Source organism: Harpia harpyja, chromosome 4 (assembly GCF_026419915.1).
Source record: "Harpia harpyja isolate bHarHar1 chromosome 4, bHarHar1 primary haplotype, whole genome shotgun sequence".
Lineage (NCBI taxonomy): Eukaryota > Metazoa > Chordata > Aves > Accipitriformes > Accipitridae > Harpia > Harpia harpyja.
The window spans coordinates 28,998,669-29,025,388 of NC_068943.1; the positions used below are offsets into that span (position 1 = coordinate 28,998,669).

General features: G+C 39.1%; 2 protein-coding genes across 9 annotated transcripts in view; both read right to left on the minus strand.

The window, feature by feature from the left end:
- SUGT1 (SGT1 homolog, MIS12 kinetochore complex assembly cochaperone) overlaps positions 1-19,565 on the minus strand; it is a 33,848-nt gene extending 14,283 nt beyond the window's left edge. The window contains exons 1-10 of one of the 2 annotated variants that reach the window (XM_052786035.1): positions 19,476-19,565; positions 19,353-19,398; positions 15,557-15,647; positions 14,781-14,850; positions 14,357-14,427; positions 9,728-9,781; positions 7,972-7,988; positions 6,898-6,932; positions 6,227-6,323; positions 5,069-5,176 (exon numbers count right to left, since the gene is read on the minus strand). In XM_052786035.1, the coding sequence (XP_052641995.1) occupies positions 5,069-5,176; positions 6,227-6,323; positions 6,898-6,932; positions 7,972-7,988; positions 9,728-9,781; positions 14,357-14,427; positions 14,781-14,850; positions 15,557-15,647; positions 19,353-19,398; positions 19,476-19,504 (618 nt within the window). In that variant the 5' untranslated portion in view covers positions 19,505-19,565. Of the gene's footprint in view, positions 1-5,068; positions 5,177-6,226; positions 6,324-6,897; positions 6,933-7,971; positions 7,989-9,727; positions 9,782-14,356; positions 14,428-14,780; positions 14,851-15,419; positions 15,451-15,556; positions 15,648-19,352; positions 19,399-19,475 lie in introns of those variants that run through there. The other variant, XM_052786036.1, reaches the window with a different exon arrangement.
- A 1,628-nt stretch (positions 19,566-21,193) lies between these two features.
- The window catches only part of ELF1 (E74 like ETS transcription factor 1), a 94,335-nt gene continuing 88,808 nt past the window's right edge, over positions 21,194-26,720 (minus strand). For all 7 annotated transcript variants that reach the window (XM_052786044.1, XM_052786045.1, XM_052786048.1 and 4 more), the window contains one exon: positions 21,194-22,886. In XM_052786044.1, the coding sequence (XP_052642004.1) occupies positions 22,268-22,886 (619 nt within the window). In that variant the 3' untranslated portion in view covers positions 21,194-22,267. The remainder of the gene's footprint in view (positions 22,887-26,720) is intronic.

Here is a 26,720-nt window from a genome sequence, read left to right on the forward strand (position 1 = left end):
TCACTGCATCCTCAATGTAAACCATCACTATTCCAATACTTCTTAAATCCATCTTCTATCAAGACAGAGAAAAACCCTTATGCCTAGTTTTCCCTTATGTATTTATATAAAGCATGGGCACTAACTTACATGCTTGTTTAAAACATAGTTTTCAGAGTATTAACAAGTTTAAATCTGCTCCACACCATCTGCATTCATAAAGAAGAAGAAAAAAAAAACCTCAAACTTATTTTGAGCCAAGTAAATATCATGCCAATCATTGGGAAGGTTTCTTTATGGTCTAGCCAGGAAATTGCTCCAACTAGCCCTACCTAAAGAGATGCAAGAAATTTCAGAGAAGCATCCAACACTTATCTTAAATATCAGTTTATAATTTACAGAAAGCGCTCAAGAATATATATGGGAGATATGAATCTGCACGAAAGCCTCATAGAGAAAACAAGTACAGGAGAGCAGGGAAGTCTGCATTCAAGTGTCTGCAAGCAATTTCATGAAAATACCCCAAACGAGAAAGTATCTTTTAAGGATCGGACTGCAATGGTAAGAACCAACTTCAGTTAAAATAAATCTGTTCCTCTGTTTATCTATTTGTGTACATTTACCTCTGAATAGAAGCTCTGATGACAGTCCAAGAGTATGTGAAACAGTTTCACTCTTTGCCTTTTCCTTTACATTTAGCAACAGGCATCGGTGTGCTTTTCCAGTAAGCTGCACAGAGTATTTCAGAGTTTGCAAGGCAAAATGTTGGTTTGAGGAAAAGAAACATTCCACTGATGCACACTACCATATTCTTGGCATGAAGCTGCTGAGAGTGTGCTTCTACCTCAGACATGTCTATTAACTAACAAATGTCAACTGTAAAAGAGGCTGAGGATTTCTAACACCTCCCCCCAGTTTGCAGCACAACTTTGATATCTAACTAAAGGACAGTTCTGGTGTAAAGAAACCACTTTTTACCACTTTTTCAAATGGCTCTAAATTGCTGTAAGTCATTGCTTGCAAAAAGCCCAAACCACTAAAAACTCAAAACTCACAGTAATTGTCCCCTGACTATTTGTAGATGCAAGAGCAGAGGGGAAGAAAAAGAGAAAACACTAGCTCAAGTTTCCTTCAAGTTCATAAGCATACCTGCTAAAAGCACATAGTCATCCTCACTCTCCTCTTCTAGGTCTAAGGAGAAGAAAAACCTGAGCATCACCTAGAACACAACAGAAGACCTAGAAAAACTGCTCACGTTACACAAGTTTCCAACAGAACATGGCAGAATATTGCCCTGGAATCCCAAATACACTGACTGATAGACTGAACAAAAGAGGGAAAAGAAAGCTAGGCTGATTCTGCACAAAGAACTGTTTCAGAACAATAGAAATCCTTACAATATTTGTGCATTTCTACTTTCCTGCCTTATTTTCTGGCCAGAGACAGATCAGCTAGTTTTGCCTTAAACATATTTAGTCACTCATTTTAAGTTTTTATGCCTTTTTCCTTTTATGAAGGGAGCACGATGATATTATGCAAACTGAGCTACCGGATAACTGCACGCAGGCAACTACCGAAGAGCAAACTTGGTCCAGCTTTTACATTTTGGCTCCCTCTTCTGGAAAGAAGTAAAAAACCAAGTAGCACCACTAAAGGGTACCTACCTTCCTACTGTTAAATGCTGCATGCAACATGCAGTTTTCAGTGTGGCACAGTTTTTCCCTAACTTCAGCTGACACCTGAACACAATTGAGGATGACCACCAAAATACACAAAATCCTACCTATTGTGTACAAAGTCATGCTACATACAAAGACCAGATCAGCTTCCACTTGGAAGACAAAAATCTCAAATTTATATGGTGCTTTTTGGAGCTGCTGTTACTTTTTGCTTGATCAGACTACTACAGTCAGACACCTCTGACAGATGAGGAGTATAGCCAATAATGTCAATTGATCTAGTTATGCTAGTTATGATCTATCAGCTATGCTGCTCATGTACAAGAAAAAAATGCTATGCATATATGGCAATTAATACAGTTGTATTCAGCATTTTCTCACATGAACATCAAGTTGAGGCCTTAGATCATCAGAATTATATGCTGAACAACACCCGGTAATTCTAAGGAACTCACAACTAAATGTGAACAGGAAACATAATCAACTCAAAGCTGAATTTGCAAGTAGTGATATCTATTAAAGAGCAAATAAGCTTTTGAATTAGGTAAAAAAATGGCTCCAAGCATGGCAGGAATACATACAGCCACTATAAAGGCCATCTGTATCATCCGTAAAACTGTTGACAATTAGAGAATATACAATACTAGGATGAATAAAGAAAGAGATGAAGATTTTATCTCAAAACTGGACTTCACCCACATTATGCTGTTCTTGCATCGGCATTAAGTATTTTACCTCTTCTAGCTCACAGCTTGAAGTCAAAAGTCTGCAGATTATGAATGCTAATTTACTTCTGCTCATACAGAAACCAAACACCTCCAAACATCTATGTATGCTACCTCTGTACCATTTGCTAGTTCTGTTCTTTTCCAGAGACTTTGTATCTCAGAGCTAGACACAGCATGGATTTATTGAAAGGTATAATTTTTATTTCATTGCTAGGAAAGAAACAATTCTTAAGGTATCAATTGCATTTTTTACCACTGTTAACATTCCCTGAAAGAAACAATCCCAGAGTCTGTAAGTTCTGTCTACTCTTTGCAGTTATTTTAGAATCTGTAATTCTGCAAATACCATTAAGGCTATTTTTTCCTCCTGAATTTGCATCTTTACCTTTATTCCTTTGCATTTGTCAAGCGATGCTGAATTTCAAGCAGTATTGAGAAATCCCTCTCCGGCTTCTCTTAGCTACCAAAACACGCAGGATTGTTCTACTATCTGCCAGTTCTGTTGTTTCATCCTCTGTCCATTACATTTGTTAGTTTTATGAAGTTCATGGGAAACACGAACTATCCACCACATAGCCTGTCCATACATTCCACTCTGTTTCCTCATATATTTCCTCATACAACTGGAAAAGAAAGACCAGACTCTTTGTTGCCCAGTGAAGACTACACAATGCTAATGGCAGCGTCGCTCACATGTTCAACGCAGCAATACAAAATAAAGCAGTGTGAACACATGCAGTTATTCTTATTTGAAATTATTAATCCACAAGAACAGATCTGTTCCTATCCCATGAAAACACAGTTTCTTTAGGAGTGTGTAGCAAAAGGTTCATATAATTCGGAAGATAATGAGATTATATCTTTCTTTCCAAGTCTTTACAAAAGGTCTTCATGTAAATGGTACAAATTAATTTGTAAGGGGTTTGAGAAGTTCTAAGATAGTTTATTCAAAGTAATAACTGCGCATTTTCCATACTGCTCGTAAGAACAAAGTACATACGCGAAACTTATGAAAAGAGATCTGAATTTCTAGTATTCAAACACTAAGGCTGTATCATTCCCTTAATGTTTTTCAAAGTAAAATATTCTAAGCCTTTAAAGAAGTCTTTGCAAGCTTAACATAGACCCGCTTTTAATTTTTTTACTTCAGCCAGACTCCATCTGCTGGTCGGTACCGGAATTAGCTGGGGCATCATTTAAATTGTATTTCTTCACAGACGTCTTTACACTATATTCTTTTCTGGCAAAGGAAGAACATGTTGAAGCACTGACTTCTGGTGTTAGAACACCTCCTGTGTTCTCTCTTATCCCATTTCGTCTCAAGAACATTCTCTCACAATTATACAGGAACAGTAACATTTGAAAATTAATGCAAAATATTTACAATTCAGACACTGCCTGAACATAACTAAAGCTTTCACACCACTTTAGGAACCTCAATCTAAACCAGGCTCTAGACTACTAGAAATTATTTCAGAGATTTACTAGAGATGGTAGCGTAGAAAGACAAAGTCAAGTTCATTTCAACAGTGCTCAGTAGCAAGCAGATGCTTCATAAAAGTAATGGTAAACTTCAAGACAAATGAAAAATGTAACACAAGCTAGATAGGAACATAAAGCAAATAGGACCTCACGTTACCCCTCTTGACAAGGTCTTTGCCCATTCCACTCAAATTTATGTAAATACTAATGGACTAGCAGATTTTCTACATGCTTTAAGCACTCTGCTTATCTCCCACAGCATGAGAGCTCATGTGACTCAAATCACATAACCTGCCCAGCTTCCTTAGTGCGAGGAGTGGAAAAACAAGACCAACGTTCTATGGTAATCCTCTCATCTCATCTTGAAGTCCCTCTTCCCTGAAATGATGCAAGAACTATTATAGGTACCTTTCTGAGAAGGGAACAGATAAAATGGAACCTGAGAACACAAAGGAATTTCCAAAAGCTCTGCAGAAACACCGCTGAAATACAAGGAAAGCATCAACAACACAATCCTGCTTCAGAGATTCAGACTTGGCTCTATGGACAAAGCATATGTCTGTCTACGCATTATACCAACAATATGCTATGCCAGACCACATTCAGTTTCTTATTTTTCTATACCTGTAACATAGAAGAAACAAAATGTTGAGACAGAAGCATTCTCTCTCATGCCATGCGATTTTCAAGTGTCTCCAAGAAAGTACTATTTCCAGGAACAGTGCAGAATACACTCTCTTGAAAAGCCAAGAACAGTTAACCATACAGCTAACCTTTAACAGCAAGAAGTCATGAAAGGGTAAAGAATTATTTCAACATTGAAATCTTTTATTTCTTGGGCACACAAAGATAACAATGTTTCACAAAGGTCCTAAAAGTTTAGCAGAAAGGTGTTAATACTTTCCTAACACCTGAATTTTAAGAGTGAAGACCACAGTCATCTTTCTACAGCAACAAGTAAAAGTGTCCTCAACATAACCGTCATTTGCACTTCAATAAGTACCAGCGTATTACTATTTCTGATACTTGCAAAAGTTTAGAAAGCCTCCCACTGGCTGAAAGGCACCCTGAAGAAAGAAAAAGCATTTCTATATGAAAAGCAAGATATTATGACTGTTGCAGAGAGACAAGACAATAGAGCAGAAACGTTTTCAACATCAGGAACGGTGAAAGAAGTAATTTACACTTTAAGAAGCTTACCTTTGTTGAAAGCACTTTAAATGTACTTTGCTCTGGCACTATAGAATGAAGAAGAACAAGCTTTAAGTTGTAGTCTTCACCTGATGGAAGTCTCACTGATGCATTCATCTGTTAACAGTTGAAAACACATCTCTGGTCATCTTTGAGAGCAGTTTTCCATTTCCAAGTAAAGGATTGTCATTTGGCACCAAGATTAAGTGATTAAATTAATGACCCTTCTCTAGGGCACTTAAAAGCATCAGGTGTCAGAATTTCAGATGACGCCATTACATTACTGCATTATTGAACAAGGTGTTTCTAAAGTATACTAGAAAATGAGCAGGAGATTTCAATTCTTAGCCAGCAAGTACTCAAAAAGCCTATTATCTTGTCAGCTTGATCTGCATTCTTTGGGGAAAGAATTATATGGCAAATGAACTATCAACACATTAATAATGGAATATGAAAACAATTTGCAACTTCCTTTCTAGTACACGCAGACTACGTGGCAAGCACTCACGCACTTTTAACAATCTAAAGCAGACAGTAACAACCAAGTACTTCTGGTAGTTTGTGAAGTATCAACTTATTCTCAACTAAGAACCTAACTCTTCAATACTCTCAGCTAAATTAAACATGAACGTCATTGGTACCACATATGGCATTACAATAGATTACTGCACTTCCTTGAAATATATACTTTGCTGCCATTAACAATTTTAATGATGCTAAAAGCAAGAAAAACCCAACAACCAACCTTCGTTCTTTTTCTATAATTGTCCTAAAGCAAGATACTACTTACTCAGAGCTGTTTTTAGAATACCTTGTCTCTCTCTGTTCCTACACCAGATGCATGCATACTCAAACATTTTAAGTCCAGATCATTTCTTCCCCCATCCTTCCAAACACACAAGCAGCTGAAAAACAGATGTTCCCTTTGCAGCATGCACACCACACTACCGCTTGTGTATAAATCCTATGGACACTGCTGTGGCAATAGACGCCGGTTCACTTGATTGGGCATACGCACATATACAGCATAACTGTACAAAAAAACCTCTCAGACTGAAGACCACCTGTGCCATTCTTTTCATGCTATTGGAGCAGATAATGTTCACTGGTTTAATTACTACATTTTAAGGAATCTAGGGATGCATATCAATAACCAATACAGATCACCTCTTTCTCCAAGAACTGCACACTGACATCATCCTTCTGTGCATTCTTGATCATTATAGTCACAATTACTTGAGATTCTGTTTGGTACCAGTCATATCTAAAACAAAACAAAAAAAAAAAAAGGAAAAACTGAGAGATATACAGTACATTGTGTAGTTTAATGGGAGAGAGAAGACATACAAAATTAGATTTCTTCCTCTAAAAGAGCAGTTGCAGAATTGGCAAGATAAGTAGTTAAAGAACAAAGAATCTTTTTTAATCAAGAAGCATACCAAAATTAGGTCACTTTCTTGACTAATTCATAATATTGTTTGCCTTCTATAAATTAAATAGCACCTTTTTAGTTCAGGATCTTAAAAGAATCTCAGAAACATTACCTATACTAGGCACAATGGGGCATTCTTTTAATTAAGCTCAGCATGAGAATTAGAAACAGAAGTCAGAATGCTTATTCCATTCCCCACTCTCCCAGCGAGGCATAATCTCCTGAAAGTACAATTCAGTCTGAACAAAAATGATGACACCAAGAAACACTTCAGTTAGACTGCCACTTTTTAAAGTTACCCAAAAAGAATTTCTACAGTCATTATCTTGCTTCTCCAATCCCCCAGTCAAAGAACAGCTATATGTCAATTATTTTAATTCTCACAGTAAAGCTAAAGTCAACTTACTTGATCTTTGGTGGCAGAGGTTGCTGCTGTGTATTCTAGTTGAAGCATATTCCATTGGAAAGAAAGTTACAACAGTGTTAAGTGAAAATTTACAATGAAGTACTTTTCAAAGACACAAATCATTTTCATACTGATTGCTCCCCTTTTCTTGATTTATGTATGAGCATTAACTTACAGGTGAAGCTCTTCACTGTTCTCCTAGCCATTTATGCCAGATTAAGAATTAAAAAGTTGCAATTTACATTAAATATGTCAGTCTGTGACTTAGAATGTATTGGTCAGACATTTTATAGATAGCAGTAAGTTCTGCTTTAACTCATTTTCTTCCTGGATACGAAGTACACCTGAGAGACATACAGTGGCTATGTTGCTACTCTACAAGTCATGAAGGAAACCTGAAATAGATCTGAGAACTCAGGATATAACTTTTAAACATAAAAACCTTTTAACTGTAAGATCTGTCTTTACATTACACCCACCACGTTTTCTGTACACTTTCCTCCTCTACCCTATTCTTAAAATGGAAGTAACTGTGAAAGAGGGAGCAGAACATCCAACGCAAATTCCCATTTTTTTGTCTCAAGAAAAAAAAAAGGGGGGGGGGGGTTGCATCAATTTCAACATTTCTTCTAAAGACTTCCAATAAAAAAAGGAAACTGAAAGCTGCACAAATTACAGCAGAAAAAAGTCTCCACAAACCACTTGCAAGCTACTGGAAAAAAAAAAAGTTACCTTCTAGCAGTCACAAGCAAGTTAGTATTGACAACATGAGCTGGTTAATTTGTAAATTAGGCCACAGACTGCAAGCCAGAAACTTAAAATTTACTTCAATGAGTGCAGAGTAACTGCCATATTTGTATGCCATTCCTAGGAGTTGCCAGGGTTCAAATTTTGCAACCTTGGTCTCAAATAAAAGAACACGTTTAGAAGGAAAGTTAAATCCTTCAGAATTGCATGCAATAGAAGAGATTATTTTTAAAGCCTGAAAGTTGTAAGAACTCTCTGAAGCCTAAAAGTATGCTCTAGCTTAACAAAGAAATTGAAACAGTAAACATATTAAGGAAAACATCTTACCACTTCTGTCTGTGATGCTGTAGAAAGAAAAAAGTTGCACTTTCAGAAAAAGACATATTGAACTTACAAGGCATATACTTATTCTAGCTTTCTTCAGTTACTCCAGACATTCCGCATTTATTCCAGTCTCAACAGTAGAAGTCAAAAACATGCCAGTTCTACCTCTAGTATTTTGCTTTTATGACACACTACTTTTTAATCAGATTTCAATCAGCAACTTGTCCAAAGGAACAACTGTAACAGAAAGCATGTTCCGATTAACAGAAGGAACAAACTTTCCATTACTTTCCCTTGCTTATCAGAAACATATACAGACCTTTTTTAATGAAAGCAACACCATGGCAAACCAAAGTTTTAAAAATCACTTCCCACAAGTCTGTACTAGGTTTATCATCCATCCCTAGGAATAGCACAAAGTTCCCCTCAAATCTGTATCTGTGCAAGGCAAACCCACCTGGGGAATGAGATGGAAGCTTGGCAGAGAAATTCACTCACATGACCTTAAATATACTGTAATACTTGGATCTAAACTATAGCTCAGTATCTCCTCTTCTAAATATTTTTTCCTAAAATATTTCAGACTAAATAAGTTTGAAAAAAAAAAACCTCTCCCTTTGCTTCTTTATAATGCATACTGCTAAAAAGAGATAAAGATTAACAAAAAAAGAATATTCATTTGTAATTAAGAAATCTGAGTTGTTCTTTTGTTGGGATTTTTTTTTCGCTGGTGTATCAGAGAATTAAGAAAATGGCTCAAAAAAGACAAGACATGAATGAATATTCAAAAGAAAACAGGACAACTGAGTTGAACCAGACAAAACACTGCAAAGAGTAATTCTGACATTACAGAAAAACGTGTATTATAACCTCTTTCCTTGAGAGGGCAGAGAAAATTGTCACCCAAGATAATTCTTTGCAAATAAGACCGTGCTTGCCAATCACTTACACAATTTCTCCAAATAAAAATAAACCTGGCAAAAATGTATCACAAAGCAGAAATCTGTTCATTCCTATACAACACAAAAAGGTTCTACTCTATTGGCTTTTTAGTCAACAGGTTGACATGAACTTGTTCTACTGTCCCATTCTCCAGTGTGCACCACAAAGAGGAGGGAAAGTCACAACAGGTGGAGGAAAAAACGACATCAGTTATTGCGTTATATCTCATTAAAATCCACAGGCAGCTTAAGCACTGTGGATGAGTTAATTGTCAGGGGTGTCATTCCATAGGAAGGTATGGAAGGAAGCTATACTCACACTCATTGACTACCATAGGTAAGACACCACAGCAGCAATTAGCACCTAAGGCACTCTCCACATGGAATCAAGGACTAAAATCCCCAAATTTCCACCTCATTCCAACTTCATATTCTGCAAGACTTGAAAACTTATTTTGATGTTGTTTTTAGAAAGCAAGCTGACACATGCTTCCACAGTTAAAATTAGTTAGCAGTTGTGTATGAAAACAAGTTAAAATTAATTATGATTGTCTGAACTTTAAATAGGTACTCCCCTGTCACATCTAATTATTACACTAAAACCCTAATATTAATGTTCCTCTAAATCTGAGGTATAGAACTGTTCAGGATGTCTACTCTGAGAGAAACAAGAGATAGGAAAAAGTGATTTTAAAAAAAAAAGAATAAATTCTTTTGTTCTAAGTAAGAGGTAAGCTGTAAATCTTTGAAAAACATGACACAACTTCAAAGCACGGGGCACATCAAATCCCTTATCAAGTAAATGTGGTTTTTCTTACCATTTAGTGTTTCTTCACATCTTTTAATCCAAATAGTAAAGGTATCATCTACATCTAGAAGAGATCAAACACAGTAACATTAAAACTCCTCAAGCACTACACGTATTGCATAAAGAACAATTCCTCACAGTTGCCAGTTGGAACAAATCCATCCCAAACTCACATCAATTTACTAAAAAAACGTATTATTTCCCATTATCTTCTTGTAACCTCTGTCATTCCAGTTAAGCTTTAAGTATTTTTACACAACTCTACTGTTTAACTCTGTTATATTTAATTAACTTCAAATTAATTTGTAGGACACTAGATTTTGTTTGAACTGACCCAAATATGCTATTGCTTTCCAATCTGCTCTATCCCTATATAAGTGTTTGGAAAGCAAGAAGTATAGTTTTACACATTTTTCCATTATTCTTAAAATTATTTTTTCAAAGTCACACACTTCCTCTCTAGAGGAATAATCAGAAGAGACAGCCACTTCTGGGGACAACCCAAAGTTGCACAAGTTTTCACAAACACCAAGTATTTTCTCCTGACGGTTTCACACAAACTCTACAAACACATCTGAAGTTTCAGAGATGTTAGAAATACATAGGTGCCAATACCATCCTATGAATCAAAATCACAGAAAAGTTTAGTAAGACCTTGATATTCTAGGAAGCAAGCTCCCCAGATAGAAATGAATTCACTAGAAAATAGCTCAAAAGGTAGCAGTGTAACAACAGAGTAATCATCTTATTCAACAAAATTCCCAGAAAAGTCCTTCACAGTCAGGAAAGTAAAAAAGCAGCAACATTACTGACCAACTACTAAGAACAGCTAAACTTTTTATCTTTTTACAATAGAGAGAATTCACACTGAGGAGTTCACACAGCCAACTACCTAGCAGACACTTGAAGAGGCTCGACAAAAGAGTTCCCAGCAGACATGCATGTAACACCAACTGTGACTCTACTGCAGTTATGCAAACTATGCCCCCCAACCCCTTCAAATATAAAATGTACATAGATTTTAAGGTGCGCCTTAGGTCTTAAAATTGATACTCCACTCCTCAAGCCATTTCCTATTCCCTTTTCTTCTGCCATCCCCACCACTCATCTTAAAAGTTATCTAAATTTTAAGCTACATAACATTTATGTAATCTCTCAGTTGTTTTTAGGAAAAGATAAAAATGCAAATAATAATATGGCTGTCTTGACATTACAATACAATCAGCCACTGACTGCTGCAGTCTATTCTATATTCCTAGCAAATCCTAGAAAGAAGATACCCGTTTTCAGATGGAATTAACCAAAATTAACTATCAGAGGGTTCTGCTGGGGGATCCAAGGGCTGTCTTCAATTACCTAATGTATACTTAGGGTGTTCAGATGACTGATCGCAGACTGTCCTCAGAAGTACATGGGGAAAGGAAGTGAGGCAAAGGACCCAGGATGCAGTAAATAAGTTCTGATTAGATAAGGAAAATTTTTACTAAAAGAGTGGTCAAACACTGGAGCAGGTTGCCCAAAGAGGCTGTGAAATCTTCAGTCTTGGAGATACTTGGAAATCAACAGAAAAAGGACCCAAGCAAACACATGCAATTTCAAAGTTAATACTGCTCTTGGCCAGGGCACGGAATTAGATTAGCTCCAGAGCTTCCCTGCAACCTAAATTAATCTGTAATTTTAAAACTTAGCACCCATACCCTAAAAAGACTCCCAAGTTTTGCAGCCAGGAACAAAGTTTATTTATCAAAAGTGAAATTAAATGAAGTAGGTTCAGGAGTCCAAGCAAAGAGAAAAATGAGTCAAATCTCCACTGATCCAGCCTCTGACTTGTAGCAGCATGTGAGGAATTCTCTTTTTAACTATGGCCTATGACAAGACTGCTATACAACACAAACTTTAAAAGAAAGGTCCAGTGTTATCTTCCCTATTTTCCTAGAAGATCCCCCTCACCAACCACTGCCTCTTTCCCTGCATCCCAGCACATTTTATAATTTGAGGCAAAAGAATTTTTTTTTTTGTGCTCTATAACTGCATTATCATCCCAAAGAACTTACCAACAACTTCTATTAATAACTTTCTAGTTCAGAAAACCTAACTGGGTCTTCACTTACTGAAAAATCTACTAACTCTTAGAACACAAGAAAAGCACCTATGAAGACATTTCTTTATAAAGTTGATGCATTCCACCTTTACTAAATCCATTAGGTGGTCACAGAAAAAAAACCAAGAAAATCTGAGTATAATTGTCCCAAATCCACATAACATACTGAAGAGTAAGAGATCACACTGCTTCTTCAATCTAAGGCAAATTAATGAACTCCAAAAATCCACATGTGTCTAGTCTCACAGTTGAGTGAAAGGAATCTCGCTTCCTAAGGTTATTTTATAAAATAAAGAAACATTGCACATTCAGCAATTAATCACATCAAGTCCTATTTAGATATCCCTGTAGGTGGGTAATGGGAAGCTTGCTGTCATACCCTGGGCCTGTCAGTCATACCACTAATGAGCATAAGTAGGAAACTCATCATTATTAGCATTCCAGATTAAGATGTAAAACAGCCCTTACATCAACAAGGAAAGAGAAACATGTACTGGTGTACTTCTGCCCCCTCATGTGGCAAAGAAACCGGCCTTGCCAGCAAAGAATTCCCCACCACGGCAACTCTCTCTGAGGCAGCAACAGCTAAATTCTTCTCTCTTTATCACCTGCTTAGTGGTATGTGGCAAATTTTCCCTCTGAGCTTTGTTCGTTTTGCACTAGCTGCATTGAACTGGAAGTTAATTGTTTTGCCAAAATGCTTATGCTCACAATTGTTTTCACCTGGGATCTATCAAACATTCCACAGAACTGCAAAGGCAAATTCTGTTACTGACATAAACTTGCCAGCAAATTAGGTAATATATGGAAGAGACTCAACTAAAAATCCGTATTTTTAAAAAGGCCTTCAGGAGACTCCTCATCTCACAGTAGGTCACAGAATTTTGTAACGAGATACGGGAAGCACAGCGGAAGCGATCGTCAGATGAGAGAGTAATCAGGAAGGACTGGGGAGCTTCAGAAACACTTCAACTGGGTAAGCAGCAAAACAATGGCAAATTAAATTCAAACAGGTAGAAGTCAAGCAATTCAGCACAGGAAAACACTGTGCTGTATTTCAGGGATTCTGAATAAGCTAAGAGGATCCTGGTAGTCACCAACTTATCTAAAAAGATACTTGCAGCTCTTTTTGCTGTTGCACCCTACTACGTAAGTAGGATGTGAGGTTAAACAGAATTTTAAAAAAAGTGATGCTCTGGCTTGAGATTTTGTGTACAATCTGTATTTTGAACAACTCCAACTGACCAACTAGAAAAGTGACAAAATCCATGCACATGAAAAGCCTCAAATTGATAGTGGTTTCTTGGGGTGGGGCAGGAATATGAAAAAATATAGATCAGTCATTCAGTTAAATACAGGAGTGATGAGTTTGGAGATGTATGAGAAATCACCTATCAAGTACAGAAAGCTACAGAAGTCACTGGAGGGAATCACTTTCTTTCATGGGAAAATACTAAACAAAGAACTTGGCTAGATTGCAAAGACACACTTGTCTTTCTAGCGTACAAACCAGTGGAGACTACCTAGTTATGCAAACTACCAAAACTGAAAGAACTTTAGGAAATTTCTTATATTCGCTTATTTGGGAGAGGCAAAGAAATTAAATTTTTGCTTAACTTTCAGGTCCCAGCCACTGTTACAGGCAAGACCACATACTAGAAAGATCTGAGACCATGACAATGCTTACCAGATTAGTGCACTTTGCTCTGTGTAACCCTTCAAGGTGCTTTTCTTACCATTTCCTTCCACTGTTGGGATGGGAGGGAATGGAATGAGGAGAGGGTTTTATTTGAAATGAGGGATAGGAGGGAAGAGAAAGGAGTCGCAACCATCTTGCAATTGCTTTGTTTTATGCTTCCCCATGTCTTCTACCAAAGCTTTCTGTATTAAACTACTCCTTTCTTGCTTCTAGAATAAAGTCAGGTTTTAAAAAAAAAGCTCTAATTCTTCCCAAACTAAAAAGTGCCCACATCCAGGTGGGAAGCCAACACTTTTAATAAAAAAAGAGATATAATAAATATGCTTCTGTAATTAAGCAATATGTAACGTGAGGTAAAAATCCATTTTGTCAGTCTGAATACCCATCAAGTTGCATGTGCTTTCTAAAGACCAGTCTATCAAACAGTTTAAGAAGAAATTCCAGCTATGTGTAAGGAGCCTGTCCTGTTCAGAAACTTTTCTACGACACTTAATGCCATACCATTACACCATTTATTTGTAAGACCCCCAGGAAGCAGAAAAACACCCCCCTTTTTATAAAGAAAAAAAAAAATTAAAAAGATTAAAAAATCATATACTACTTGCTAAGAACTTTGATACACGCTTTTAAGCAGTTTTACACTTTTATGCAGTGATTGCACAAACCTTCCCAAAAGCTAGACATCTGAAGTCAGGCACCTAATTCATTAACCTTTTTAAAAAAAAAACCAAAAAAAAAAACCCCAAGAAATCCTTGGTCTTCACTTTCAACTAAAGCATTAAAAAGTTTTTTTTCATTAGCAAAGGAGTAGTGTGCACACAAGAAATTTTAATACTTACCGTCCAACCTCTGTCCCTCTCTGAAAGACTCTAAAGCAGATGCATAGTTTTTGATATGATATTCACCTAACCTACCATGAACAAAGAAAAACACAAGGAAACAGTAATTACTTTTCAGTCTAATCCACATTCTGAAGATCACGACATCCTTAGTTCACACACTATACTGGTTAAAATTACAAATGTAAGAATTTAAATCACCTAAGAGGTGTGTTTTTGAAATGGCTAGGATGTTAAGATAACCACACCAAACTAAATCGCTTCTTATAACCACAGCTTTATTACAGATGGGTTACAAGCAGTATGGCATTAAATTTATTCATTCACGGGGTTGCAAAAAGCTTGTACAGAGCCATAATCCAAATACTAGTATTGCCCTACAGATTTATCGCAAGATTCACAAAGTACAATATATGACACGTACCCTTTTCTAAGGAGCGCTACAGCATTATTGGGGTTGAGTTCCAGGGACTTCTTTGCATCTGCAACTGCATCTGTTGGAAGTTTAAAGGTGAGGAATATAATAATGTGTTATAAAAAGCAGTGAACTGTGAGTCTTTCAGTAGTGAAAATTTTTTAAGGTGTACTATGTTAGCTTTCTTAGCTTGCAAACAAATCACACCATTTGAATTGAATCTAGCCACAACTGCTACAGATGAACCCTTCATTCAGCTGCAGAGCTCTACATATGATGTAGCCTGACTTTGGTTTAGTCAAATACTCTGACTTAGATCTGAAGTGTGAATCTGTTCGTTTGTTTTTTATTGGAAAGAAAAAATAGATCAAATCTTCAGTTATTCAGTTAAAATTTTTTCCCAGGCATTACTCAGTTATCACATTCCTACCACGACAGGATTCAGTCTCTACCAAAAACATAAGGATGGAAGATGCTTACAACACAAAAGCTTAAAATCTGCCTAAGAAGAGTATTAAAAAAAAAAAAGCTGCCAAGATAATAGCAGACTAAAATCGAATGGAAAGCTGGGACTGCAAAGTACCCAATTCACTGGAAGTTTTGCAGAAACAAAAGAATCGAAAACAAACTATAAAATTATGCACTAACTGTAAAAGCAGCACATTAAGTTACAGATAACACTTTCTCTTATTACTATATTTCACTTCAGATTGAAGACATCTTCTTTAAAGAACGTGTTATAATACACTTGTAAGAGGATTCTCAGTGTTGTCTGAAGATGTTACCAGCGTATTTCTGTAGAAGAATATAAGCATAAGCTCGTTGACAATAATATTCGGCATCATCTGGATTCTTTTCCAAAGCTGTTGTCAGTTCCTGTAAAGACACATAAAAAACCCCATGAAATGGCACCTCGGAAGTCCCCATGAAAAAATACAGTACCAAACTCTATCAACTAATAGACATTTCAGAAGAAAATACCCTAACTGGCATGACCGTACCTGTTGATCAGTTCTCATCCACAAAGCTTAAACATCAGAGCTTGAAGTACAAGGAACCTGCCAATTATATCAAATTCAGGGAGCCTGTTTCTTACTGAGAAGGAAACAGGACTTTCAAATGCCTTCAACATGAAGTCTAATGCACAGGTGATCCTCTACATTCCAAAGACTTTCCTATAATTCTCAGCATATTTGTACACAGGTCTGCTGGGTTTGAAGAAGCACTGCAGTATTAGGCATTTGGAAGTCAACATGCAGTAAGTCAAAACACTTGTGTGGGGATAACATGCTCAAAGCATTGTGACACGTGATGAAATAACACATTACATGATATTATTGAGCATAAGAGATTGTTTCGATTTATGCTGAGCACAAAAGCAGAAGAACAAAAGACTTAAGGGGCACAGGGCTCACAGGAAATACTGCTGCACAATATAAATAAGCATAAAGTAGTCCCTTGTTAGGGGAATCACTGGGTATACAGATTGAAATAATTATATTTTGTTCTCTGTGAGAAAAGTTTGACTTTTGCACAACAGAATAAAATCAGGACTTGACGAACACACCTGGAAAGAGCGTGTCCAATTCCGTCCTTATTAGTGAGAGATGCTCTTCTCTTTGCTAGAAGACAGTAAGTCTTCCAAAGCCACTGCAGTACACCACTACAGTACAGTAACTCTGTTTGCCAAGTTGACTTCTACTCAGAATCTAGCAAGCATGAATGTAGCTAAGATGTAGGTTTTAAACCTGCATAAATATTAGCACAGCACAGTTGCCAAAACTCTGTCCCACCAAGTCAGAGAAAAAGGAAGAACAGAAGGACTTGCCTTAGGTTTAATTCAGATCAGTGTCTTGTTCTGTTTCACACGTCACATAAAACGTTTACACCAACTAGGAGTTAAGTGGCCAACAGCTTCTTTTAGTAGTAGCATGAGTTCTTACCAGCTTAAGATATGCAAATCTATATGAAGGTACAGCATATAAATCTAAAACCTTGAGGGTCTCTGAAGAAAGTGGCAGGCAGTAGACCATTGTAACTTCACCTAATTGTACCGATGCCCTCCTAAGATTTAAAGTCATTCAAAAGCAGTCATCATTACAGAAATACTCATGGCTACAGGTATTCCCTATGGGAGGGACACAAGGTAACCCACATATAAAAACTGATTCATACTATGCTGAGAGGTGAAGTACAGCTTTCGATCCTCAAAACCCAGTGGGGTCTGACTCTGACAGTGAACACTGAACATTACAGGCACTTCACAAGCAGAGTCGCTTCTGTGACAGATCACCTCTCGCTCCAAACGTTATTTCCTGTGATTTACGCTGATGACAGAAGCACCAATTAGAACCAGCAGACAACATATGAACTGATCCTCCTACAGAACTAGCCCTCCCCCCAGGAAAGCAAAGCAAACCAAACCCAAGCATCTTCAACAGCGTGAAACTCATCTCTTTGTTGGCTTTTTAGCATAAGTCGTCACATCTCATTCAGCCACACGCACACGAAAGAAGTTACTCATGTAACACAGCTATTTGAGAAGACAGCCAAGTAACACTCAACTAGCACCAGGAACTCCAGATTATGGACATCAGCAACAGTTAACTTCGAACAAGCTTGGACCTTGTCCTCACAAACACTCAAGTATGTGGTTTCCACATATGTTGACTCTAAAGGCCCTTACCATGGGACCAAGTTGCAAATCTATTTCTAAATATATTGGGAACTTTCAGGTCCCTCCACACTAATGATAAGAGTTTGTATGAATTAAAGGTGCTTTCGGTCTCCACATAGTAACCTACTTTTTCAACTTAAAACGACAAAAACATCATTAAAGACTTCACAGCTTTATCATTCAGAGATTATTTAAAGATGGATGATGATCTTTCATTTGTATCAGATTCAGGTGCAGAAAGCTGAAGCATGCTCTCCAGGAGTTCAAGGAATCAAAAGTCCTGAGGACACAGTGCAGAAATTGCATGCCAACTGGAGACAAGTCTAGTCAGCAAATGTGTCAGCATTACACAGCACCATTTATACAGTATTGTGTCCCAGATTAGAAATTAAGTACATGAGCTAAAAGACCACACCTAAGATCATGCAAACATGGTATACTAGGTATACCACCTGTAGATCCAAGCTTCTAAATCAGCAAAATGCTACACTGAACTATGCAACTTACCAGTTCAGAGATTACCAAGCACAATCTACCTACTCAATTGAGTCCTTTTAAAAAAGGCTACACAAGTGACACCAGTATTAAATCAGGTATTAAATAATAGCTACAGAATGTGTTACATATTGTTTTGAAGCACTGAATGTACAAAGAACCAAAATATAAACTAGAAAAGCAAAGCAACTATGTTAATAAAAAGAAAACCCCAAATGCATATTCTGATAGTATTCTTTAATACTTCCAAAGACCTTTTGGTGTTGAGGTTTTTTTGGTTTTTTTGTTGGTGGATTTTTTACCCCACAATGGGAAACGTACTTTTTTTTTTTTTTAGATCTTAAATTAGTTTTACTACGCCAAATATATTTGGTTATTCCAAATTGCTTTTTAGATGTCATTTATCCTCTGAAAACAAGCTACAGCCTAAACCTCAAAGAGCTGTAAGATTTAGCTTCACCATTTTCTTTATGTAAAGATAATACAGTATCATCTTATGCTTCTGCCACCTACTCCATTCAAGTAGAACTATCCATTTACATCCTCTCCCCTTCCAAGTACGTTAAATAGAAACACTTATCCACCCTCCAGTTCTGCCTTCTCATTAACCCTCTGTTTTAAATAAAAATAACCTTTGAAAGCACATTAATACATGTTAACAGGTAAAATCATAGAAAAGGCCAGGTTGGAAGGGACCTCGAAAGATCATCTGGTCCAACATTTTGTGGGAAAGGGAGCCCAGATGAGGTTATCTAGCACCCTGTCCAGTCGTGTCTTGAAAACCTCCAGTGATGGGTGGGGACTCTACCACGTCCATGTGGAGGTTGTTCCAGTGAATGAGCGTTCTCACTGTAAAAAATTTATTTTTCATGTCGACATGAAACGAAAAATCGGTGCTGGTCCCCACAAAATACAAAAAGAGGAAAAAAGTGATCGGGGTAGAATAAAAACGAATGAAGATTGAACACGTTTTCTCCACTAAGCTTAATGCTTTTTTAACCACAAATCGCAATTGCTTTAGTTATTTGAACTACCATCTGCCTACACGGAAGAGAAAGTTGGTTCAGGGTCTTTTTTCTGCCTTTCTTCTTTGCAACACAGGTAGCCCAAGTATTTTGACAGAACGGTGCCGAACCCCTCTGCCTGCAGACCTCACACGAGAGAGGTTTGTTTCCAAGGGACACTCTGCAAGCCCCGCCCCCCCCAAGCAAGGGCGACTGCACCACCCTTCAGCCGTTCCCCTCGCCCCTAAGCCCGGCCCGGCAGGCTGCAAGCCCCGGTTCCCCCCCAGCACCCCAACACCGGCGGCTGGGCAGGCCGACAAACTTCAAACACCGGCCGGGTAAGTCCCGACGACCGCTTCCCAGCCCCCGCCGGCCTGACCTGGCCTGGTCCGCCCCGGCCCTCACCTGCGCCGCTGCCCCCGGGTCCCGGTCGACGTCCCCGTCCGAGAACCTGCCGAGGAAACACAACGGCGTGAGAGGAGCGAGGCGGGAAGGGAGCGAGGCGGGGAGGGGTCGGAGGAGGCTCACCGCAGAGGAGGAGGAGGAGCCGCCGCCATACCGCCCGCCGCCCCCAGGAAACTTCTGGAGCCGCTGGAGGCCCCCGCCCCACAAACCCCGAAGGCCACGGCCCGCGCAAGGCCTGACGGGACAGCAGCGGGGCGAAGCTCCTCCCGCGCTTCTCCGGAGTGGGCGGGGCCACCGCGGCCGCCCGGGCAAGCGCGGCTCCGCCCCCGCCATAGAGCTGGAGGACCGGCGGTGGTAGAGCGGCACCCACGAGCAGCTTCCCGCCCCCCTTCTTCCTCCCCCGGCGGCGCTGAGGGGGACGGCGGTTCTTTCGCGGCGGTTGCTGGAGCTCCGAATGGGAGGCCTCGTTGTATGACTTACTCCAGCTTCTCCCTCCCTTTGGCGTAGGAAGGAGAGCTAGAAGTACGGGTACACCCGGCGGGTGTACCCCCGGAGCCTAAGGGACACGGGGAAGGGAGTGATTTTCCTTTCCTATTGGTTACACAACAGTCCGCCGCTGGAGACGCGTTACCGTCTGCTGGAGATTTTCCCCACCTCTCCAACTGACATAAACTAAGCTGACAAATCGTTTCCCCTTTGTGATAGCTGCATCTGTGGCGACAAGTTTTGTCGGCTAAGTTGTAACCTTATGGCGTGATTTTTTTTTTCCACATTTCCAGTAGATCAGCAAAACAACTTCCCCACATTTAAAAACGCTTACGTCAAGCATTACCACTTAGATTTCCAAGTACTACGGGAGAAAGTCCCCATTTTATAGTCTGATTAAAAAAACCTAGCCTCCCTCTCCAGTGCTTTTCATCTATCTGAAACAGCCCGTGGGATGAGAACTGTACCAGGTACGCTTCTCCAAGGCTTACCAGAATTCCTAGCAATGTTGCCAGCGCTCCCCAGCTACGGGGAACGCTGCCAGATATCCACCCCCCCAGACAGCTGGCAGCGGTCCCTTCGGTTTGGGTAGGGCCAGCCTTCCTGAAAATGGGGTGGGGTGCGTTGGATTTGCAGGTGGAAGCCTGACCGCGTGGGAGTCGGCGGGAAGAAACGTGGAGTTAAACAGGGCAGCTGTGGCAGAGAACTGCTCGTTTGATATGGTTGGTAGAGTTACTTCCATTCAACTAGACCAAACTCCCTCTGCCACAGTTCTGCTCCCATTAGTTCTTCTAGTACTCATATGCTTTAAATTTAGCCTCATGAACCAATCAATAAAACTCCTACATGAATTCAATCATTGGAAGTCGTGTTTCCTTTAATTTTATGTTCCACTGATCTTAACAGGCATCATGCTTATTTTTAATCCACCTTCTGCTGAAACATTGCAATACGCGAGGTTTTGAAGCCCTAGTAGTTTGGGCCAACAGTTGTGTTATACGAGCTGCAAAGACCTTTGCGATGAATGGCACCCCAGAATTACATTCAAAGTTTTGCATTGTTTGTCTGTAACATGTTGGGAAGTGATGGAAAAGGGGAAGTTTAAGTCCAGTTCTTGGATTTAGCTCAACTTTCATTTGAGCCACAAAAACATACCGTACTGCGATTTCAAAGGATACCCACAGCATGTTGGTTGCGTTCAAGTCTGTTCAGAAGTGATTCATGAACTGCACACATCCCACCGCAGACCCACAGTGATTAATCACATTATCCTGTTTCTCGGTGTATTCTGGTTATTTATGATCATCGTCAAGACGCTGTAATAATATAAAAACATTTCAGAGTAAATACAGAAAAATGTTTTTCCACTTGATTTATTTTCATAATAAACCAATTAAAAATACAAAAGACAAGGACCCAAGGTTCAGAGGGCTCCATCATTTAAAAATTTGTCTTTAAATACAAATTCACTCTGTAATATGAATACATATAACATTAGACCTCTAAACATAATGATCTTATTTGCATCTATCAAAAATTTGTATGGAAACAAATTAGCTGAAAAAACTTCCGTGTGACATTGAATGTACATTATTTACAATCAAAAAAAGAACTCTTAGCAGTATTAATCTCCAAATACCTGCATAAACTGTATATATTTTGTTTCCCTCCCCCCTTACAAATTAATCTGAAGTAGAAAGCAAGATCGTTAAGCTTCATAGTCACAAAATGGCATGAGACGTTTGCACCTGTAGTGATGCTGTTAGCTTCTGTAATTAAATATATCTGATGTTTTTATATAAAATACCGACAGGGCATTGTCCGTTACTGGAATAAATGTTTCGCGTACTCTCAATAGGAGTGTATATTCAATTTTGCACACACAAGAGCTTGTGCTGCAAAAAAATGCAAGAGAATACCTGGTTATCAAAGTCTAAAACTGGTGTAATTCACCAGTATGAAACAGATAATTGATCATAAAAAAACTCATACACATGGAATGAAAATGTCCCACTAAAGTAACTGTTGCTTCAAAAGTTAAATGATACACGTACGGATTAAACAGAAAAGGTTATAATAACGTTACTGCAATGTAAATTGTCAACAGACTGAAAATGTACAGTAAGAAAGAAGTTTGAAACTTTGGCCAACAACCTCAGGAGAAAGTCTTCATAGCATAAAAAGCATGTTCCTTCACGCCTGTACTTTGAAACATGAGTAATAGATAACTTTATTTATATGATAACATTTAGCAATTAACAAAAAATCAAAATCCATTCTAAAGCATGAATTCTAACAATTAAATGCAGAAATTAAGTAGCTTTGCAAAATCTTGCTTCAGAATCAACTCATATATACATAACTGAAAAGGTCCCATCACATTTATGAAAATAATCATCCACAGGGTCTCTCTTTTTTTTTTTTTAAATTTATTGATATGAATTGGGTTCCAATGGCTCATTTTCTTGCTTCACTTGCACGTTAGATGGGAAACCATTCGAACTGGACACTACCATCACAAACGGTTGCTGCTGAAATCTCTGCTCCGACTGCTCGGTATCATCTAATTTGTCACTGTCTTCTTCTTTTACCACACCTTGTACGCCAATCTGTTTCGCTTCTGGTGCTTTAATAACCGAAGTGATCACTGTGCCCGATGGATGCGCTACCACCTGTGAGCTGCTAGGTGAAAATGTTACCACGGGGGTAGTGGCACTGAAGGATGGAGACGAAGCCACATTGACTGTTCCATTGCAAATTGTCTGCACGCTGCTGGTGAGCACCTGCTGAACTTGTGCTGGGCTCAGCACAATTGAGGAAGGAGGCGAGACTGGCTTCTGAGACTGTAGCATGACGTTTTCTTTAAGAACCGTCATAGATTGTGAAGTAGGAATGGCTTGTAAAATGAATTTTTGGGGCGTTGTTGCTGCGGCTGGATCTGTGCTGGCTATCACTGTAGTAAGAGGCACCGTCTGGAGTGTTACAGCATGCAGCTGCTGATTTCCAGGTGAAACAACCACTGGAACTTGGGTTGGAGTCTGTAAAGTCCTATTAAAATTAGAGAAGATTATAGGGTCAGAACACTTCCACGTTGAGTTTTGAAAAATAATCATAGATTTACTACTGAAAAATCACTTGGCATCATAAACATTTCATTTACTCAGCGGTTCCAGAAGAGGTAGCAGTCGCTCTCCTAATAAAACAAGAACTGGACCTGACCCCTGAATTCAGCAACACAGTTCCCAAAGTAAAGGTACTCTGCGTGAACACCACTATCATTCCCAAACTGTACAGCCTGCCTTTGAGTCGTTCAGAAGTTCATCAGAAAACCTGGGAATCACATCCGAGATCTCCTTCTCGAGCATCAACCAACATCACAAGCATGACCCGCTACATATCTGCCATCAATTTCACGAAGCGCCCTAAGTCATGAGCCTAAATAATTTGTAAATCAGGCCTCAATTCTCCTGACATCTGTATATACATTTACCTACATGCAAAAGTATCTGCACTGTGACAGTGAGTCTGGTCAGGACCTTCTCAGACTCACAGGACACACAGTTCTCTGTCTGCCAGGCTTGTACGCTCCTTCTCGTGAAGCAACTCAACAGAATTTGCTCCCAAAACATCAGTTTAAATTAGGAATGATTCCATCAGTTGCAGGCTCACAGACTTGGGTACCACATTGCTTTCTATAGAGGTACAGCTGAGAGGGCAATGTTAGAGGATTAACAGCTATACTGCTAAAGTACACAACGACTACAATGGACAATGGTGACTTAGAGACGCAGCTGAAACGCATACACTCCAGTCATGCAAATATAACCAAAACAAACAAAAAACCCCAAACCACAACATTCTCCTGGTGAAGCAAATGATTTCCAGGGGAGGGAAAGAGGAAGGGAAGGGTAACTGCTTTGACACCCTCCCACAGCTAGCTCCAGCCCACAGTGCCACGCAGTGTCTGACAATCGTTCTCTTTCCTTCTGCTTCTCCTGCAAAGTTCTCTCCAACCTTCCTGCTTTCTCCTACCTGCCCTCATCCCCCTTTTTAGTCTTAAGCTCTCCCTTGTCTTTTCTTGAACATATTCGACACTGACTGAAAACAAAAATAACCATCTCCTGCCTTCTCCTAGCTTATTTCTATCCCTGCTGAAATCACTTCAGATGGAAAGCCATTTACTGTCAGCATTTGTACTTTCAAGTCCATGCACAATACTGCATGCTCTTCCTTCTGAAGACTGGTCCTCCGATATGCTGTAAGGGTTGCCTACTATACATCTACTATGGAATGTCCTCCTTTCTATAGTCCTTCTACCCATGTAGTACCTATTTCTTAAAGCTCTGTGAAATCCTACGTGCCAGCGTTTAGCCACTGACCAGTCAGATCAAACTCAGCATATTCAAAACTTCAATTTAAAACCATGCTCTGGCTATCCCAGCTACAACAAAAAGCTTACCAAAGCAGGACTTACGTGATGCTGAAGCTATGGGGCAATGTGGATGCAGATGCTGCTGCTGGCGGTAGTCCAAACACACAGGGTGCTGCATCCCCCCCTTTCTTAATGCAGCAGCAGAGACAAGTGAAGGAATATTTGCAGAGGATTTCCCAGGCCCCTTTCAGCTCAGTCCTCTGGGAAAGGTCTCTAGCTGAGCTCCAAAGATTGCTCCAGCAAGAGCAGCTCCAGTCACCCAGCTGGTATCAGGCTCAGAGCACATCAGTACTCCCAGAGCATCCTCCAGCTGCCAGTTCCTGCTGCCCGCAATCTTTTCCCCACCTCCTATGTGGCTTGGTAATAGAAGGAACAAAATCTGCATGTGTAGCTTTTTCTTCCTCACAAGAAAGAGGACTGCAGTACCCAGGAATGCTGCTATAACAAAACAAATCCAAATCCTTGCTCATGAGGCTCCCACGCAGGTCTCATCACAGAGGCCATAATAATTTGTGGGACACAAAATTTGATGCAAATGACACCAGAGTCAATTTTGAGCTCCTGTTTCACACAACTGGAGACAGCCCAAGGAAGAAGCTCATGGAAATGGGAGCTGGCTGGAGGTGAAGTACCAGCTAGAGTGATCGCTTCTTTCTTTCCAACTTCTGGAGAACTTGGTGCTGCACAGCAAATACCAACAACTGAGCTTAAAGTGCAAGGCTCAGAATGACAGCACCAAGGCCCACACCAAGTCTGCTAAGGGTTATCAGTGCTAACTCTTCCCCCCCCAGCAATTCCCCTGGGACCTTTATAGGAAAATAACAAATGTCTGTGTCAGTAACAGGATGCGGGCATCCACTAGCTTTTTAAAAAAATAATAATAAAAAAGTAAACTACCTACAGTTAAACAAACTTGCAGTAAAATCAAAATGTCACATAGATACAGCTCAACCCAGGAAAGTCTACAGAGACCAGCAATGCAAGTGGAACAGCTAAGAAGGAAAGACAAGTGACACTTGCCATCAGAAAAGCATTAAAAGTATTCAACTAGATACCAAGCCAGCTCTTTAATCCATGAGGAAACTTACTTGAGCCTGAAGGATTAAGATTAACTCAGTAGTTGCAGTTTTGAAAGCAGCAGCTGAAGCTGCTAGCCTGTGCTGGTATGCCATCCAAGTATTACTTTGAAGCTACTTTCTTGTTCTTTGGCTTTTTTGTTTTAAAACAAAACAGTAAAAATAAAAGCTTCTAGCTGCTAAATAGCTGTAAAGGACAACCTCAAAAAGTGTGAACTGGATCCAATCAGTGCAGAAGGTATTCTTCAAAGCACTAAGAGCAACAGCTCTGACAGGACCAAACCAGACCGTTTGTCTCAGCACACTATAATTAGTATTTGCATATTGATGTTACGCCATTTTATTTCTCCTGAAAGCAAGTCCCATACCTGTACATCATACAGTGACTAATAGTTTACTCCAGGTGCTCTATCTTCTCCATCAGTCAAGATACATATATATGATACACACATATATGAACATGTATATACACATATATGTATACACACACACACAGTGTGAACTTGCTACAGGGAAAAGCATGCAGCAGGTGTCTGTACAAGCACAGGATTAAGTAGCACACAGCACCATAAATACACATTGTTATTTATGCTAATGGTGGCCAAGCAAGACATTTGCCTTAATTGGTAAGACTACAGACAACTGTGTCTGTTTACAAACTAAAAAATCTATCTGCTCAAACGATGTGCCTTGAATATCATTGAAAAAAATACAGGTTTGGTTAATCGTTTTGCCTGTGTTAAAAAAAAAAAAAAAAAGTACACACAACTTAAGGTGATCTGTTAACACTGGGCTACATTATTTTAGGTGCTTTGAACTGTGTATTTTGTTGTGTTTCTGAATTTCACTGTCAATTTCCTAATGGCCTTCCTACTCTTAAGGTACAAATCTATTGCGCAATTACTTTAAAAGTTCCTGCTGAGGTTACAAAAAGAAAATAACATTGAGCAACAGTGATGAAAAGGAAATGCTGCCATAAAACAATCTGGTTACAACTGAGAAAAGAATGACAAAAATTGTGAAGTCCATTTAGCTCGGCAGAAAACGATCATCTATTTCTTGGTCCATTTGATACTGTTAACAGCCTAGAATTGTGCAATATCACATTAGCTCATCAAGAGGTAACTAGTGATAAAGCAAACAGTAAGTGACAGGCAAGAAAAACAAGTTTATTCATGGCAATTTATGTGAAATTTATGGAATGGTGGAAGGGAGAAGATACCAAAAAAAAAAAAAAAATTGAAGCTATAATCCAAGGTAAACAAAGTACTTCACAGCACAGTAAGAAAATGAAACAAGGCAATATTAAGAAATACATAGAGAGAGCTAAGAGAGGAGAATTCCCTCCCCAACATACACATTGTTCAACCTACA